Genomic DNA, 11430 nt, shown 5'->3' with positions numbered 1-11430 from the left:
TGGTGTCAGTATCTAAAAAACAAAAAAAAAAAACACGAAAACCCCAAAAAAAAAAAAAAAAAGAAAATCGGCAGCAGGAGCATCACATCAGCAACAGCGGCATCAAAAATTGCTTATGTTTTCATAAAATGAAGCGCAAACAATTTTTTGACTGAAAAGCATAATAAAAACAAAAATACAACAACAAAGAGTCGGGGGCTGCTAAGCAAAAAAAAAAAAAAGAATTTCCCAATTCCCTCACCCGCGAACGTTGAGAGGCTGTAATCTGATTTTATTATAATTTTGATTTTGCTTTCTTTTCATAAATTTTATAACAAACCCCCGAATGCAAAAAAAAAACGAAACCGACGAAAATAAAGCGAATGAATGAAAAGAAAAAAAAGAACAGAAAAAAAAAACAGAGGAATCAACAAGGAGAATTGAGCCCAAATAAAAACAAAGCATGCGCGTGCCTCCCAACAACCACGAGCAATAATCATAATAGCAACAACACTGCGGTTGTCGAGTGAGGTTAACTAAGGTTAGGGGGAGGGGGAGGGTGCAAGAGGGGGTGGTGTTTAAGGGGGAGGTAGTGGGCGGTTAAAGGTGTCGAAGGGAAGAGGGAAAGCGACGGCATTGTCTGCCTGATTCCTGTTTCCCTACACTTTTGGCGGCTGCCAAGCAGGCGTAAAATAATAAACGCGAAATAAAGTGGAAGCCCACAAACAGGAACACACACACACCCCTACACAGATGCCCACACACATGTGGTAGGTGTACACAGGAAACAAATATGCTTAAATTAACAACTTGTAAGCCATTTGTAACACACGCAACAAACTCAAAAAGCTTAAAGGTCAATTTACCTCAAATTCATATTGAACAATCCAACAATTCCACAGAAGCATTCTATATGGTTAACAATAAGCTCTTTGCCAGGAAAATATCGCCTAAGAAAATAATTTGATTAGTAAATTTAGCAAAACAATAGATGTGTCTACGTAATTCCAACTATTTGTTAACATATCCATGGAGATAAAGCTTCCTTTTGAGTTATTGTAACCAAGATCAACTAACCAATTTAACAAATATAAAAGACATGAAATTAGTGAATGAAATTTAGATATCTTTAGATGTGAATTCTTTGCTGAATTCTTTTGTCTGTGTGTATCTATGTGTGTGGATTACTAAGCCAAGGATACACGTGGAGCCAAGATGGCGACGCCGAGGTCCTTTGCCAACTGGCAAGCTGTGTGTCTTTGGCCTGGCCAACGAAGCGTTTACACTGATTTTCGCTTTCAGTCAATTTTAAAGACAACTTGAAGCCGCATAACCAACCAACAGCAACACCAACACCATCAGCAGAGTGGCAACAGCTTCAGTTTCAGAAGCGGCATCATCAGCCCATTTCCCTGCTGCTACATTTTTAATGAGATTAAAATAGGCTCACACAGTGCCAACAACACGGAAACAACAAGCAACTTTCACACACACACCAGTACACTCACCCACACACACCAACACACTCTCACACTCGCACACTTTTAAAAGCGAAGGTGTGCGTTCTTTATGGCAATTTGGGGACTTGTACAGGATTTTTTGCTTTCTGCCAGCGCTCGTGTTTTAAAGAGTTGGCTAAAAGGTTTAAGAGATTTTGAGGTTTTTGGGGGGCGACGGCAATCGTGACCTTATCCCCCGGCCACCTTGCTTCTTGCTCGATGTCCTCCTCCCGGCCACTCATTAATCTACAACGCATTAATTTCTCCGCCGCAAAATCCAATCTAAATTACATAAATCAACAAGCCGTAACGAAGGCTGCTGCTGCGGGTGGCGCCCACCGATGTCCTTCCGCCTCCTTTTGCCCACCCACCCCATCCACCCATCGTAATTGGGTCACTTGTATGCGAAAAAGCAGCGAACTGTTGCATGCAAAGTACATGCGACATCAAGGAGGCCAAAACAGGGAAGGCGGAAAGCGGGGAAGGGGGCGTGGCAATAGCTAGTGGGTGGCTGGGTTGGTTGCATATTGCGATGCAATCTAACAGCTACTTTGTCAAGCAGCAGCAGCAGCTGCAACAGAAATTGCAGCCGAGGATTGCAACTACATTTCGATTGGGAGCTTCGATTGCTGCCTGCCGGCATTTGGCTTCTCCATTCCCCTTTCCTCCCCCCTCCCCTTCCCATTCTACACCCCCCGCCAGATTTGTGTGGCCTAATTAATTAATTGAAATTCATGAATTGCACATGCGACTGGCGCTTGAAGAATGGCAGACGTCGCAGCACTCAGCCGGGCGTTTAATTCGAGCTGACAACGATGCCACAGCCGATGCTGCATATTAATTGCAATCAAAGCTCAATGGGCAGGCCGCTTTTTCCCCCGTTAAACGTTTAAAATCCGTTGAAATGGTGGGGAAAGGGGAAGAGGGGAAAGGGGGGAAAACAGATGGGGGAGGGGAGGCGTAAATGGGTGAAAAAAGCCGCAGCGAAAGCCGCTTAGGCACTCGGGCGTGTTTTAATTTATTAATGGGAATTCATCGAGCTGCGTTTTTCCCCCAAACCAAAACCCAATACCAATTCCAATACCGATACCGATACCAATACCATTTCCAATCCCAACCCAATACCAATCCCAATCCCAATCCCAGTTTCAGTTCAGATCCCAATTCCGAACCTCCAAAGAGACAAATCCAATCCAATGCGACTATTTTGACCTACTGCCGCCTGCTCACCTGCGGCTTATCTGAGCGACGCGTAATTTTGATTATTAAGTGCCACTTAATTTAGTGGGCGTGTGCACCAATGGGAGTAGAGGGGGGTAAGGGGGGTAAAAGAGGGGTTTTGGGTAGCCTTTTCCCAAGCTGAAACCCATTCGAAACATATTGAAATTGAAATTGTCAACGTGCCGCAGAAGCGAAGGCCTTCGAACCAATCGAACTGGTTACCAGCGAAGTGGATTGATATCTGGATCGGGTTTTCTCGGCCAAAACAGTTTTATGCCACCTTTCCCCCCATTTTTTGTTTTTCGTTGGCGGTCATTTGGGAAAATGCCGGTAGCCGTCTAACCATTGATTAAGAAATTCATGATATATTTGTGTCAGATAAGAGCAGCGAAAGGTTTCCATTTTCGATTTAGTGCGAGTGGGCAAGAAAAAGTGAGTCCATCAAATATTTACATATTCCACATGCCACCAGTCAGTTGGGGGCAACAAACGTGGGCAGGATCGAGTTATAAATCACAGGTTGTGGAAAACTATACACTTGAATTTAGTATACCAATGGGAATGGTAAAAGAAAAAAATAAATACCGAAAAAAAAAATCGAAAAATTAATTTACCCAGCGCAATTCAAAAGCCAAACTTTCTGCCAGCAAATTACTCAACTCGACTCAAGTTGCGGTTCTCAAGTGCATAATTAAGAGCAGTTTAGTTGAATGTTGAATCTCTCGGCTCTTTTCGCCTACTAGAATTATCAAAACAGCAACATTTATTTAATTAAAAGCCTTCGAAGCGTTGAATTATTATAGTCTTTCGTTCGACGCAAGGAAACTTGAATTGTTTTCGATTTTCAAGGATTTAACGAAAAAGGGTTTCACTTCGGGCCAAGATAAACTTTATGACAGCAGGCCAATTTGCAGCAAAGCTTACATAAGCCCACTCACAAGGGGGCAAAAAATGCAGGAGTATGGGCTATCAAATGTTGGCGTAGTCGGTGGAAAATGGAAAATGTTTTGAAAATTTACTGGATCCACCGATTATTCTTAGCACTTCTATTTTTCGAACTACTCTTTGCTTGGGATGCTCTCTTTGAAAGTTAACAGCGGCGAATATCGTAAGTTGAGAGCGCGCATTTAAGAGCGTGCCAAGTTTAAGAGCGCGCTCTTTCGAGTTCGAAAATCCACGAAGTGGAGTAGTGATTTCGAGGTAACTCTTCGTCCTGAGATAGTAGATATACGTATGTATAGTATATATGTTTGTACGGCTATATGTGTCGGCATGTGCGAAAATCGCGGATGTAGGCCAATGGGTAGACGACGACGACGAGAACGGCAAATACAAATACAAATACGGCTACAGCTACAAATACTCGTGCACGACGAGCAACACAAGAGCAACGCGGCGTAGTATGCCACACAAATGCTGAATAGTTGCGGAAGGTTATGAATTTCCGTGAGAAATTACTACAAGTAATATGTGAGTGTTATATGGGCATGCACGAGTGGGTGGTTTCTGTGGGGTGGCAAGTGGATAGCCTTAGGGCTATACTTTCACAAATACATTTATACATACATATATATAAATATGTGTATGTGTGTGTGTGTATATTTGTTGGTAGAACCCGCTCGTGTGTGGCCACGTGAGGCGTTATTCGCCAGTGAGTGTGCTCATGTGTGCATTCCGATAACAATGTTGCACTTGCTAATGCATTAATTTTAATGCACTTTCGGCTCGAAACTAGCTTTTGCCGCACGGGAAACTTAGTAGCTTGGCAGCTTGGTAACTTGCTGGTTTGCTAGTTTGGTATTTAGGGTGGCTCTGCTCACTTAATTACTCGAATGCACCGCAAAACTCAGCAAGTCAGGGGGTTATCCATCTTGCTTCCGATAAAATAATGGGATAATATGGCCATAATGCTCGCTGCAGCTCGTCATTATCGCCTTTGGCAGCAGCGCCTTTGTCTCGAAATCCTCGGCGTGGAATGCCCGTGGCAATGGCCAAGATAGAATCCTTTGCTCCTTTTGCCGCCTGACACTTTTCTGACATTGTGCAAATGAATAATTGTGCTTTTCTTTGCTTTGCCTCGCTGGCTGGCGACCACAACAACTGCACATCCGTTCCACATCGCTCGCTCAATGTCTCATCGTCATTATCATCATCTTCCTGCTCGCTGTTATTATCATCATCATTATGATCATAGTAAGGGGGTTCCATTATCATCATCATCATCATCATTGTGTTTGTGACCATCAGGGCCAGAATGTCCTGTTTGAACCAGCCTGCCTGCCTGCCGTCCAACGACCGCAGCAAAACAAGCAGCTAAACAGTCGCTTAGCCCGGCCATTCTGACTACTGACCCCTTTTCAATGGACATCCGTTGGATTTGGCCCTGTCTCCACGTCTCCATGTCTCCACGTCTCCACTTCTCCACTTCTCCACTCAAAAAAAAAAAAAAAGGAAGGGGCTGGCAGGCAGGCATGTCGCGTGAAAAAGCCAAGGAATTGCCATTCCTGCATTTCTTACTTGCAATCTAAATTGTGTGCAAGTGCAATAAAACATGCATGGAGTTGTCGTTAACTTTTTGCTGGCCGATAATCCGCGGTAGTGCTCCTTTCATGCTTGGCAATAAAAACTACATGCCGGATTACAAATTAAAACATGTTGATTCTGGAGCACAGGTTTAAATTAATTGTTTGATTTGGAACTTAACCTGTTAAGCTCATAAAATATCGTTACTTAAAAAAAAAAGATTTATTATCAGAAATATTTGTTCTTAAATTTAATATTTTCTCTTTGGCTATAAAACTTATTAACAACTTCTTTCTAAAATAGTTTGTTGATTTTTGTTTGACTTTATCTAATTGAATCTTATTACTTGATATTTTTTTTAAGGGAAATGTTTACTTACTTGTTTTTATGACTTTCCAATCAATATCAGTTTCTCTGAGTGTATTATCGCCACTTGGCCAACGTGAAGCGTCCGAGTCGCCACTGTTTGCCATTCATTTTGTTTCTGTTTGCGCTTTGATTGACGGAAAGCTGTGAGCTGGTGAGCTGGAGACCCAAGAACAGGGAACAGGGAACCTAGAATGGAGAATCGAGAATCGAGAACGGGGAATGGTGAATGGAGGATGGAGAGAGAGAATCCTCGCGCTGCATGTCCTTGCGCTTGTCCTTTCGGAAAACCAATGCCATCGCGCTGCCCCAGCATTATTAATGATTTTTCCAAAGTTTTCGCTACATTTTATGCTACATCTTCTGGCCCGTTGGGCTTCGCTCCAATCTCCACTCCACTCCACGCCGCTTATTCTGGTGTTGGCCAGAATGTTGTTGGCCAGGATAGTAATGTTGTTGCTGGCGTATTGTTGATTGTTCTTTTATCTCGTCTCCGTCGATTCGTTGCGTTGCGTTATATTGCTGTGTTCCATTTGACTTTGGGTTTTGAATTTCCGCCAGATCTCGTGGGTTCATTTCCCGCCAGCTTGCAGCTCCATCAGCTCCATCTGCCCGATTTTCAGCTTCAGCTTCTGTTTCTGTTTCGGTTTCGGCTTCTGTTTCCAGTTTCTGTTTCAATTTTTGGCCCTGTTTTTGATTCTGGTTCTGGCTTGGTGTTTGGCCAGCGTATTACGCTTATTTGCCCGGTTTCGGTTTCGGTTTCCCCCGGACAACATGGCTGCCGCTCTTTGCATCCTTGTTGTGTTGCAACTTCCGCTTCCGCCTCAGCTTTTTTTTGTCCGGCAAATGTTGTCCGTTCGCCCGTCCGTCCGTCTGTTAGTCCGCCATTTCCTCCTAGATAAATACTTGTCAATCAGTTATTAATTGCTTTTCAAATTTATTGAATTTGCGGTTGCTTGCAATTTGGCTTTGCTTTCTTTCTTCTCCATCGCTTTTTGTGTGGTGGCCCTTCGTGATTGGCAGAAAATGTTGCCATCGCTTGTTTTTTGCCCAGTTGCTGAATTTTGTGCATGTCAACGGAAGGTTCATTAAGCTGCATTTTTCAGCAATTTGCTGCCGAGCTGAGTCAATTCGATAGCATTCTACGCATTTAGCATTGAAGATATTTGCCAACAAAGCCTTTCGGAAAGATAGTCGCCTTAATGGAAACGGAATAGCACACAAGCCAATTCAAGTATCTAAATGCACAAAGTGAAGAGATATTGGGACAATAATTGATTGAGGCCATGGAAGAACATAATTGATCGTTTCAAACGAAAGTGGCATGTCAAAAAGGATATTTCCTAAGCCCCCAAAAAAACATTGATGGCAAAATGGGGGAAAATTGTATTTTATTTAGCTTGGCTAAAACGAATTTAAAATAACCTCAATAGATAATTAAAAACTATCATTGAAAAAAAAATGGAACACAATTTTTATGCTCCGAAAAACATGGGTAATCGATTTAAAACTCTTTGACACAATCTCCATAATTTCCATATATTTATTCTATACGCCATGAATTGCCAAATTGAAGTTTTTCAACAAGCACACCATTAACTTAAAAATCTGTTAGATGCGAAATTTCGTTTGCATCTAGCTCACATTCAACGCTCTCATTTGGCGTGTAAATATGTAAAGCAATTTGCCACTCTGCCAGCCATTTGTTTGGCTGCCTTTCATTTCGCAGGCTTTTGCCGTTTTGATGGCGCTCGTTAATTGCATTTTCCTTGGCCAGGTGATAGACAAGCCGCGAACTGAAGTGACTGCAGCTTGGTTCTCCCTTCCACCCCCTTGATGTTCCACCCTCTCTCCCCACCCAAAAAGTTCCTGGATATCCCGATGCGAATGTGATGTGATGTGCCTGCGATGCGAGGCAATGCGATGCGATGCGATGCGAGGACAAGGACAAGACATTCGGATGTGTCGGTTGCGACAGTTGGAACAAAGCGATATTTAACCAAGGTGACAGGTGGGAAAGCGGGCAGAAAGCGGGCTGAAAAGCGGGCTGAAAACCGGAACAGTGCGCGTGAAAGGTATGTGGCCGCAGAACAACAAACAGCGAAGCGGCAACAACGAAATGCAATTAGCAAATAGATGTGGCCATGCAATGCAGAGATGCTGCTCTACCCTCCCCTTTTTTCCCCTCCCTTGTTTGTGTGTTTCATTAAAGCCACTGGTAGGTTTAATAAAAATGCACAGAGAATAGTTTTTAAAAACAAGGCTGGCATTCGGTTGAAACAATATGTTCCACATTTTTCGCTCTGAAGTAGTCTGCCGCACACATGGATTCTCGCAATGGACTCTGCGCCTCACTAACTTCAATTGCTGTGCGGGGAGGCAAACACTATACTCTATACTCTATATATATGGAGTAGAAAGCCACAACTTTCCCATAGTCACCCCCACACTATATAGAAGCCCATATAGTCCATGGGTTTGCCTTACTTTTGTTTCGCCTTTTATGGCATATGCAGATGGCCTCGTTGCAACAGCTAAAGTTGTTGTTGCTGCTGTTGCTGTTGTTGCTGCAAATGCTGCTCTTGTTGCTGTTCGCGCATCTGGCAACATCTTGTTGAGCTGTCAAAATATGCTTGTTAACAACATTTGTTGCACCGCAGCAACAACATCGTGCAACAGCCAACAGCCAGCAGCGAACAGCAACAACAATTGCAAACACGCTGAGAGCCAAGTCTGAAGACTAAACACTGAAAAGACTAAAGACTAAAGCCGGCGAATGGTGCAGCTGCTTTGGCCTAAACATGTTTGCTGAAGCTGCTACCCAAAATGTGCTACCCAAATGTGTTTTCGGGCCATTTATCATCAGCTGCCCGCTGTCTGCAATTTCAGCGGCGTTGCAGCAACAGCAACGAGCAACCAGCAACTGCAACAACATCAGAAGCAGCAGCAGCAACAGCAACAGCAGCAATATCCAGCTAAGAGCTGAGCTGGAGCCTCCAGCCTCGGCTTGAAATTCGAGCAGCGTGCGCGCACAAGGTGTCTACATTTCAACGCCCCAACTGTAGAGAGCTCTCCAGTCTCCAGACTCCAAAACCCACTTGCAACTCCTTTGCGAAAGGCCCAAAGCAACCACCGACCGGCTGCCGTTGCCGTTGCCATTTGCTGTTCCTGGTCAACTCCAGAGTCTGCCTCATTTACACTGAAATTATTCCGCATAAATCATCTTAATGTTGCGTGATTTTTAGACGGCCTTTTAGCGTCTCCCGAATGTCACTTAAAATCTGGCACATTAAAGCCAACAGGAGGAGGAAGTCGACGACGAGGGCTGTTTCAACACCAGATACGAGCATAAATCAAAATTAAATAACAGGGAATGAACTCTCCGCTCGCTGCGAGGAAGCTTTGTGTAATGGAAACCCTTGTTGGCCGAAAAGGGAGAATTTAAACACCGAACAAGCAAGAGTTCATCTACGGCAAAATAAAATCCAACTCGGAGGCAAATATTTAAATGAATAAGCAAAGGTATTTATGCTGGGTAGGTAAGTCAAGAGTTTCAGGTGTCCAGAGAGAATATCTTTCTCTTTGACAGAATTCAAATCGGACGTTAAATGTATTTCAAGTATGTATTTCTTTTGACCCAGCAAGCAGTGAAATTCTGCAGGTTAAAATTTATTTATGCCCTTAATAGGGCTCCTGGTAAATAAACCCCCGTCTTTTGAGTTGGTATTCCCTTTAGAATTTCTGCAACTCAGAGCTGTCAGTTGTGAGCTTTAAGTAAAACACACACAAAACTCAAGGCAGAACCCTCGCCAAAGAGAAATGCTGTCAAGATTGAGGCTGAAGTTTTTATTTTTTTTATTTTATTATGTCTCAGCATCTGTTGCCCGGCGAGACGAAAGGAAGGCGCACTTAATACATAATTCGTGTACACATTATAATTACAAGCGATGCGATGCGATGCGATGCGACCCAGCAGCCATAACATTTCGGTTATGGGCCCAAACAAAAAAGCTACCGACTGATTTAGCAGATCAAAGCCCACACAGGCAACACATGAGGCGAGGCACTTTGAAGTTGATTTACTTCAACTTTGAGTTGGCGTTCGCGTTCACGTTCGCGGGAATCACATCTTTGAGTTCGCAGCACAAATGATACTTTGTTGATTTGATGTTGTCAGGGGAGAGATATACGCCGCATTCCGTCGAAGAGAAAAGAGGCGAAATTTCATTAGAATCACAGCCATTCGGGGCTTATTGTTCTTTCCAGACACTTTTATTGTGCCCAGCACCCCGTATCCCGGCAACTTACGCCTTGGTTCTTCGGCTTGCAGCGGGCCCGCTGCAAGGATCGCATTATCACCGGCGGCATGTGCTCCTTGTACATCGCGTAGTGCCGCAGGACCGAACGGCAGGCGCTGAAGTGCACACACCGTCCTTCAGTCCGCTCCGGCGTCTGGCAGCTGGGACCCACTTTAGACGACGGTCATCCAGGCACAGTAAAAAATTATCATACAAAATATAAGAAAATTTCAGAAAATATTAAAAAATATCTGATAATATCAGAACATATCAGAACATTGACATAAAGCAGATAAAACCGAAGTTATTATCATATATTACAATAATAAACAATATTATACATTAATTACAATATCTAGTAAGTCTACCTCGTACCAGAAAATCTTATTTGAATTGTTTTTGAAAACCATTTTTGCATACTTTTTAATGTTTAACTATATAATATATAGCTTAATATACCATTCTTCATAATATCTGTATACTTTTACTTTATGTAGAGATATGTTAAATATGTTCTTATAAAGTTAAAGAAATTAATGAGTTTAAAGAGCTATGAAATTTTGTATTAAAAAGATATTTTAATATATTTCAGAAGAGTATTTCACTTAAAGTTTAAGTAGCGCATAATCTGAAACCGAAATTCCATTATATATTTGTTAACAATTTCTCAAATTTTTAGAAGCTTAATAATTCACATTTCTTGGAATCACTTTTCTAACAACCTGACATATGAAAATTCAGATTGTGAGCTTTGTGCATCAATTGTTATTCTCCCATGGAATAACTCAAGCTGGCACAACATTTTCCGAAAGTAATAGTGAGTTACCCCACAGAGGAGCCTACAATGTCATGGAGACATTTTGTTTTTTCACGTGTGGCTGGATACATATCCATAATCAATGGCCTGCCAGCGAACCCGGGGCTTACGTGTGTGGCCGAATGTGGATGGCATCAGGACGAGGAGTTGGAGCAGGAAGAGCAGGAGGAGCAGATTCAGGATGACGAAACCGAACGGAATCAATCGAGATGTGCGCCGCATTGTGAATTTACAATTTTCAAAAGCAGTTGTTACGCCGCAGACTTTCCCGTGGAACGAGGATGACGATGCACGGCTGGTTGTACTTTAAAGTCGCGTTAAAGTCTTAAGAGCTTTAAGCGCCGAAAACTCACTCCGATGCGAGGAGCGAGCGAAATCCAGACTAAGTCTTGGACTGGGTGCCTCGAACTGGAAGCGAGTCTCTGGGTTCTGGGTTCTGGGCTCTGGCAGCAGATTGTTGCTCAAGTAAACAGCTTGGGCTTGGGCAACTTTTGATAAGCGAGTGGAAAAAATGGGCAAATCAGGGGGGTGGGGGGTAAGGCGGGTTGGCGGGGAGAACGCGCTTATCGACGGCGTGCAAAACAAGAGGCCAAAAAATATGTACATAATATGTAAACAAAGCACACAGATACTAACCAACACAAAGGGGCAGCAGCTACAGCTACAGCAGCTCCATCCATAAACACATGTTTGAGGCGGCGCGTACCAGTTTGAACTTATGCCGGGC

At 43.2% G+C, this 11430-nt stretch overlaps 1 protein-coding gene across 1 annotated transcript; it reads right to left on the bottom strand.

Moving 5' to 3' along the window:
• Positions 1-9419: 9419 nt before the first annotated feature.
• LOC108091609 lies at positions 9420-11121 on the bottom strand. Its single transcript, XM_017190890.2, has 3 exons — positions 10814-11121; positions 9897-10057; positions 9420-9742 (listed from the first exon to the last, which is right to left on the bottom strand). Exons 1-3 carry the CDS (start codon positions 10923-10925, stop codon positions 9668-9670), a joined length of 348 nt encoding a protein of 115 aa, XP_017046379.1. The 5' UTR covers positions 10926-11121; the 3' UTR covers positions 9420-9667.
• Positions 11122-11430: the final 309 nt, after the last annotated feature.

The sequence above is a fragment of the Drosophila ficusphila genome, unplaced genomic scaffold, assembly GCF_018152265.1.
Source record: "Drosophila ficusphila isolate 14025-0441.05 unplaced genomic scaffold, ASM1815226v1 contig_791, whole genome shotgun sequence".
In the NCBI taxonomy this organism is placed as follows: domain Eukaryota; kingdom Metazoa; phylum Arthropoda; class Insecta; order Diptera; family Drosophilidae; genus Drosophila; species Drosophila ficusphila.
Note: the sequence above shows the minus strand (reverse complement) of the source record. Positions and strands in the feature narration are given on the sequence as shown.